The sequence below is a fragment of the Littorina saxatilis genome, linkage group LG6 (genome assembly GCF_037325665.1).
Source record: "Littorina saxatilis isolate snail1 linkage group LG6, US_GU_Lsax_2.0, whole genome shotgun sequence".
NCBI lineage: Eukaryota > Metazoa > Mollusca > Gastropoda > Littorinimorpha > Littorinidae > Littorina > Littorina saxatilis.
In genome coordinates, this window is record NC_090250.1 from 17,919,933 (window position 1) to 17,927,626 (window position 7,694).

At 47.7% G+C, this 7,694-nt stretch overlaps 1 protein-coding gene across 1 annotated transcript; it reads right to left on the minus strand.

Annotated features, from left to right (window-relative positions):
* Nucleotides 1-307: 307 nt before the first annotated feature.
* Nucleotides 308-7,307, minus strand: LOC138969697 (uncharacterized). Its single transcript, XM_070342556.1, has 5 exons — nt 7,221-7,307; nt 6,302-6,352; nt 6,025-6,174; nt 5,032-5,563; nt 308-342 (listed from the first exon to the last, which is right to left on the minus strand). Exons 1-5 carry the CDS (start codon nt 7,305-7,307, stop codon nt 308-310), a joined length of 855 nt encoding a protein of 284 aa, XP_070198657.1.
* Nucleotides 7,308-7,694: the final 387 nt, after the last annotated feature.

The following is a 7,694-nucleotide window of genomic DNA, read 5'->3' on the forward strand; positions in this document are numbered from 1 at the left end:
TGGTTGAAAAATGAGGGCGTGATAGTGCCGCCTCAACTTTCACGAAAAGCCGGATATGACGTCATCAAAGACATTTATCCAAAAAATGAAAAAAACGTGTGAGGATATCATACCCAGGAACTCTCATGTCAAATTTCATAAAGATCGGTCCAGTAGTTTAGTCTGAATCGCTCTACACACACACACAGACAGACACACACACACACACACACACACACACACACACATACACCATGACCCTCGTCTCGATTCCCCCCCTCTACGTTAAAAGATTTAGTCAAAACTTGACTAAATGTAAAAATGAAATTTAATCGGCGAATAGCTTCGGTCTGACAGTCTTCGCTGTCAGAAACACAATTAGGTTTAATGTCAAATTTTTACTCTATTCTGGTGGGTAAGCATTCGTCGAAGCTGTCAAAAAGTTGTCAGCAATTCAAATCTGTTATCTAGCGGACGGCTTCTCATCCCATGATGTACATGGGGCTAAAACGCATTGCACAGCGTAAACAAGCACGATCGAACATTGGAATGACGGGCGCAATGGCGAAGTGGATAAGACATTGGTCTCCAAATCGGAAGGTCGTGAGTTCAAATCCCGGCCGCGGCCGCCTGGTGGGTTAAGGGTGGGGATTTTTTCGATCTCCCAGGTCAACTGATATGTACAGACCTGCTAGCGACTTAACCCCCTTCGTGTGTACACGCAAGCACAAGACCAAGTGCGCACGGAAAAGATCATGTAATCCATGTCAGGGTTCGTTGGGTTATAGAAACACGAACATACACAGCATGCTTCCCCCAAAATCGGCGTATTCTGCCTGAATGGCGGGGTAAAAACGGTCATACATGTAAAAATCAACTCGTGCAAGAACGTGAGTGAACGTGGTAGTTTCAGCCCATGAACAAAGAAGAAGACAACGAAGAAGATTAGAATTTCTTTCTTTGAGTACTGTGATGTCCGAGTTGGCGAGTACAATTGATTACTGGACAAGGAGAGTGTCTTGAAAAGGATTTTGACAAGTCTGGCCTATACTGAATGGAAAGGACGAAATACGTACATTAGCATTGACCTTTAGTTTTCAATCTAGATTTCGTGTGGGTTTTCACAATTTCTGATTGGGGGGGGGGGGGGGGGGGGATTGTTTTTCTCAGTAGTTTTACTTAAACAGCAGTGAAACGAAGGCCCGCATTCATTTGCTCTTAATTATAATCACCATTTTTACGTTTAGTCAGGTTTTGACTAAATGTTTTAACAATACATAGAGGGGGAATCGAGACGAGGGTCGTGGTGTATGTGTGTGTGTGTGTGTGTGTGTGTGTGTCTGTCTGTCTGTCTGTCTGTCTTGTCTGTCTGTGCGTGTGTGTGTGTAGAGCGATTCAGACTAAACTACTGGACCGATCTTTATGAAATTTGACATGAGAGTTCCTGGGAATGATATCCCCGGACGTTTTTTTATTTATTTTTTTCGATAAATGTCTTTCATGACGTCATATCCGGCTTTTTGTAAAAAGTTGAGGCGGCACTGTCACACCCTCATTTTTCAATCAAATTGATTGAAATTTTGGCCAAGCAATCTTCGACGAAGGCCGGACTTCGGTATTGCATTTCAGCTTGGTGGCTTAAAAATTAATTAATGACTTTGGTCATTAAAAATCTGAAAATTGTAAAAAAAAAACCACCATTTTTATAAAACGATCCAAATTTACGTTCATCTTATTTTTCATCATTTCCTGATTCCAAAAACATATAAATATGTTATATTTGGATTAAAAACAAGCTCTGAAAATTAAAAATATAAAAATTATGATCAAAATTAAATTTTCGAAATCAATTTAAAAACACTTTCATCTTATTTCTTGTTGGTTCCTGATTCCAAAAACATATAGATATGATATGTTTGGATTAAAAACACGCTCAGAAAGTTAAAACGAATAGAGGTACAGTAAAGCGTGCTATGAAGCACAGCGCAACCGCTACCGCGCCAAACAGGCTGTCACTTTCACTGCCTTTTGCACTAGCGGCGGACTACGTTCAGTTTCATTCTGTGAGTTCCACAGCTTGACTAAATGTAGTAATTTCGCCTTACGCAACTTGTTTTTATGTAGCCAAGTGCACTTCGCTACCCTAAACACTCTAACGATCGTATAGCGAAACAGCCTGGTACAGTGCAAACAGAGTCACCTACTCCGTAGCAGACGATACGATGATGAGGGCCCCAAAGGGTTTAAAATCGTGATCGTGATTGGCGTTTTTTTACCTTTCTGTGACCGTGATTGCCGAAATTTCCATTTCTGTGATCGTGATGGGACTTTGCCCGTGATCCGTGATGACAAAAATAATCAAGTCTCGTGATCGTGATCGTCATTTGTTTTCGTGATCGTGATGGGCATTATTGCAAAGCGTTTTATTTTCAACGTACATTTTTCACAGCTGTGTCACTCTATGATCGTCTATTCGTCAAGGTGTTTGTGATCGTGAAAACAAAAATCAAGGTAACTGTGATCGTGAAAGCTAAAATTTCCCTTCCCGTGATCGTGATGATACCCCCCCCCCCCCCCCCCCCCCCCCCTTGGGGCCCTCGATGATGCGTGCGCCCCTTGCTGGCACAAATTCTAATAAAATACCTTTCGACCTAACTTCTATCTTTCAAAGTCCCTCTTATCTTTCATAATTATGGTCCTAATTATATTTAGGTTTGCATAGAAGTCAATGATTAGGCATATGGCTGCATATTATTGTGTTATTTACGATAATGTTTCGAACTGACCAAAGCGTCACTTTGATTTTGACCGGTTTCATGTATCGTTGAGAGAAATTGATTCTCACAAACGTATCTTTGTCTTTTTGTTCATTGTTTTGTCATTTTTGTATCACTATTACATATCCCGTGCCTATGTTGCATATGATTTTAGTTTGTTTATAAGGATTTGGTTGTAATAAAGGATGCTTGGTTTCTCTGCGAAGATTCAGAATTTAAGTACACATGTACTCGCGCCGGAATTTAGCCGATTCCATTTACTTTCGGACTTTGCCGCTTCGTACTAAGTCACTGTTTTATGTTCCGCCATGTAACGCATATAGATCATAATGTTTGTCTAGGGTTCTTCTTTTTATGTGTATGATTTATGAATTTGTCCATTATCCCAGTTTAGAGAGTTTTGTAGTTTGCAGGCTGCATTGAAATTGGTTCAGTGCCTTCACTAGGACCATTGTTTTTGTATCGTACTAAATAAATGTAAGTTTTTACGAAATGTTATTTATTGCAATGAAAAGCTTTAAGGTCGTAGCTTTCATTTGATGTATTGTTTGTTAGGAGTGGTTTTGTATTTGTTTAAATAACGGAGGGTAAAGCTAGTGTAAGAAACACAGATTCCTTGTTTCTAGCCGTATTCAGGCCGATTTTCTTCCGCGATGGACGATGCTTTCTATACAGTCCGCGCCCGGGCTTCTATATATATATACGACTAGTGTCTGTCTGTCTGTCTGTCTGTTCGCGATGCACGGCCAAAGTTCTTGGTGGATCTTTTTCAAATTTGGACACCGTATTCAGCTACACCCCGGACACAACCTCATCGATGAGATATTTCAACACGTGCTCTCAGCGCGCAGCGCTGTGCGCGCTGAACCGATTTTGGGTTTTTTTTGGTCTGGATCCACTACCAGTAACTCTTCCTTATCTTCTCCAGTGTTTTCAGCCGCGATTATCTCCCTTCCTCTGTGTGGCGTCAATCCATATTCCCGTTACTACGTTACTATTTTTAGAAGGTCACTGCACGTTACTATTTTTAAAAGGTCTCCAGTGTTTTGCGCGTTTATCTCCTTTCCTTCGTGCGCCGGCAAAGCCGGCGTATACCCGGCAAAGCCGGGTCCCAGGCGCAGCCTGGTATTCGGCTCTCTCTCACACACGTCTCCCCCCCCCCCCCCTCGCTCTCTCTATCTATCTCTCATTTTTTTCTCTCTCTCTCTCTCCCCCCCCTGTCTTTCTCTCTCTCTCTCTCTCTCTCTCTCTCTCTCTCTCTCTCTCTCTCTCTCTCTCTCTCTCTCTCTCTCTCTCTCTCTTATGTTTACACAAATGTCATCTCTCACACTTACAGACACCATTATCTTCTGCGACTCTGTGTCCTCGTCTCTGACCTAGTTGTCCTGATTGAGTTAAAGAGGGCGAGATGTTTTTCACTTTACCGTTGTAATAATGAACAGGACTGACACGACTTCAAAGAGGGGGGGTGGGGGGGGGGCTGGGGGGGGGGGGGTGGAGCGAGCTATGGAGTAAGAGGGTAGACAACAACAAAAACACAGTGACGTAACAGAAACGGGATCGGGAGTTGGGATTGGCTGAGTGGGGCTTGTGGTGGGTTGGGGGAGAGCCACGGAGTAAAGGGGGGGGGGGGGGGGAGGACCCTTTCATGAAAAAAAGCACGGACGTACATGAGATGTAAGTCCGTGAAAAAAGGGAGGGGTGGCATTGGGCTGTGCATGGAGTGCGGGGGGGGGGGGGGTGTAAGGGGGTTACAACAAGGAGGGAAGACAGAGTAGGCTACAGCAAACCAGCAGAACTGAGAAGGGAGAAGGTGGCTGTCGGGCTGTGTGAGGTGGGTGAGGAAAGTGAAATGAGAAAGAAGGAAAGAAACAGTACAGTGAAACGTAGGGGTGGAGATGGGGGGGGGGGGGGGGGGGACAGAGATGGAAATAACAAAAACAGTGGGTGACACAGCGAAAGGTTACCAGGTTAATTGGCTGGGCTAACAATGTTGACCGGTGTGTGAGACTAGTCATCTTTTTGACGCCTTGGAAATGAAACTTTGTCCTTCGAGACTGGTGAACAAATACACGCACACACACACACACACACACACACACACACACACACACACATACATACACACACACACACACACACACACACACACACACACACACACACACACACTTCCAAAGTGAGACTTCCAAAATAAGAATGGTAGTGCCAGAGGCAGAGTGAGATTGGTGGTGCCAGACGCCGGGGTGCCGGAGTGAGAGTGGTGGTGCCTGACGAGTGCCAGAGTGAGAGTGGTGGTGCCAGACGGTGGTCGGAGTGAGTGTTGGGGTGCCGGACGGGTGCCGGAGTGAGAGTGGTGGTGCCAGACGGGTGCCAGAGTGAGAGTGGTGGTGCCAGACGGGTGCCGGAGTGAGAGGGGTGGTGCCAGACGGGTGCCAGAGTGAGAGTGGTGGTTCCAGACGGGTGCCAGAGTGAGAGTGGTGGTGCCAGACGGGTGCCGGAGTGAGAGGGGTGGTGCCAGACGGGTGCCAGAGTGAGAGTGGTGGTTCCAGACGGGTGCCAGAGTGAGAGTGGTGGTGCCAGACGGTGGCCGGAGTGAGAGTGGTGGTGCCAGACGGGTGCCAGAGTGAGGGTGGTGGTGCCAGACGGGTGCCGGAGTGAGAGGGGTGGTGCCAGACGGTTGCCGGAGTGAGAGTGGTGGTGCCAGACGGTGGCCGGAGTGAGAGTGGTGGTGCCAGACGGGTGCCAGAGTGAGAGTGGTGGTGCCAGACGGGTGCCGGAGTGAGAGTGGTGGTGCCAGACGGGTGCTGGAGTGAGAGTGGTGGTGCCAGACGGGTGCCGGAGTGAGAGTGGTGGTGCCAGACGGGTGCCGGAGTGAGAGTGGTGGTGCCAGACGGGTGCCGGAGTGAGAGTGGTGGTGCCAGACGGGTGCCGGAGTGAGAGTGGTGGTGCCAGACGGGTGCCGGAGTGAGAGTGGTGGTGCCAGACGGGTGCCAGAGCGAGAGTGGTGGAGCCAGACCGGTACCGGAGTCAAAAGTGGTGGTGCCAGACCGGTGCCGGAGTCAAAGTGGTTGTGCCAGATCGGTGCCGGATTCAGAGTGGTGGTGCAAGACCGGTGCCGGAGTCAGAGTGGTGGCGCCAGACCGGTGACAGAGTGAGCGTGATGGTGCCAGACGGTGGCCGGAGTGAGAGTGGTGGTGCCAGACGGGTGCCAGAGTGAGAGTGGTGGTGCCAGACGGTGGCCGGAGTGAGAGTGGTGGTGCCAGACGGGTGCCAGAGTGAGAGTGGTGGTGCCAGACGGTGGCCGGAGTGAGAGTGGTGGTGCCAGACGGTGGCCGGAGTGAGTGTGGGGGTGCCACAGTGGTGCCTGAGTGATAATGGTTGTGCCAGAGCGAGAGTGAAGATGCCAGACCGGTGCCTGCGTGAGATTTGTTGTGCCAGAGTGAGAGTGAGAGTAACAGAGTAATAATGATGGTGCCGGACGGGTGCCGAAGTGAGAGTGGTGGTGCGTGATCTGTCCCAGAACGAGATTGGTGGTGCCTGACCGGTGCCAAAAACTGTGAGACCGTGAGAGTGAGAGCGGTGGTGACAAAGTGCTGCAAGGGTGAGAGTGCCAGAGTGAGAGTAGAGATGCCAGAATGAAAATGGTGTTGCCAGACAGGTGCCGGAGTGAGAGTGGTGGTGCCATAATGAGAATAGTGGTATCAGTCACCTCTTATGACCCGATTTTCTCCAAGTTTTGAATTTTTTTAAAAGCCAAGAATGATTAGTTATTGAAAACGTGGAGATGCCAGAATGAGAATGGTGTTGCCAGACCGGTGCCGGAGTTTGTTTGTTTGTTTGCTTAACACCCAGCCGACCACGAAGGGCCATATCAGGGCGGTGCTGCTTTGACATATAACGTGCGCCACACACAAGACAGAAGTCGCAGCACATTATTCTGACACATTATTCTGACACCAGACCAACCAGTCCTAGCACTAACCCCATAATGCCAGACGCCAGGCGGAGCAGCCACTAGATTGCCAATTTTAAAGTCTTAGGTATGACCCGGCCGGGGTTCGAACCCACGACCTCCCGATCACGGGGCGGACGCCTTACCACTAGGCCAACCGTGCCGGTCGGTGCCGGAGTGAGAGTGGTGGTGCCACAATGAGAATAGTGGTATCAGTCACCTCTTATGACCCGATTTTCTCAAAGTTTTGATTTTATTTTTTTAAACCAAGAGTTGTTAGTTATTGAAAACGTCAATTTATGAACAAAATATCATTCACAATTACGTCAAACCAATGGTCTTCTTAACGTGGGCAGACAGACAAGAACTGATGGTACAAGCTTATAAAGCTTTGCTGATACTCGTACTCAGTCTCTGGCAAGAATACCGGTTTAGAAGATTTTGAAAGAGGATTTGCACTTCACAACAAAATGTTGCTCCACATCAGCGATCGTCGCGGTTGAGCTCACTGATGGAACGGCGAAACGAAACACGATGAAACGGAAGGTCACCCTTGAAAGTCCATCGCTCACGATGGTTCTCTGGGGACAGGCCATTTGAGTTTTCTACAAAATGGTGTTACGAAACACTTATTTACCGTCGGTTGCTGTAAAAGCTGCATTCAGAATACAGAATAAACACGGTGTGTCAACTGATTCCGGCTATTTCGTTCGTACACCGAATGTTTCCGTTCGTACAGCGTCATTTCTGGAACTTTCTCCTCGACCAAGTGCTGAAAATTTCATTTTCATTTTCATTTTCATTACTTTATTGTCCCATCGCTGGGAAATTCGGGTCGCTTCCTCCCAGTGGAAAGCTAGCAGCAACGGAGTCGCGCTACCCAGGTGTCTGCGTGTTTAGGTGTATTCAGCCACCTGCACTTATGGCAGAATGACCAAGGTCTTTTACGTGCCATTGTGATGACACGGGGGTGGGACATGGCT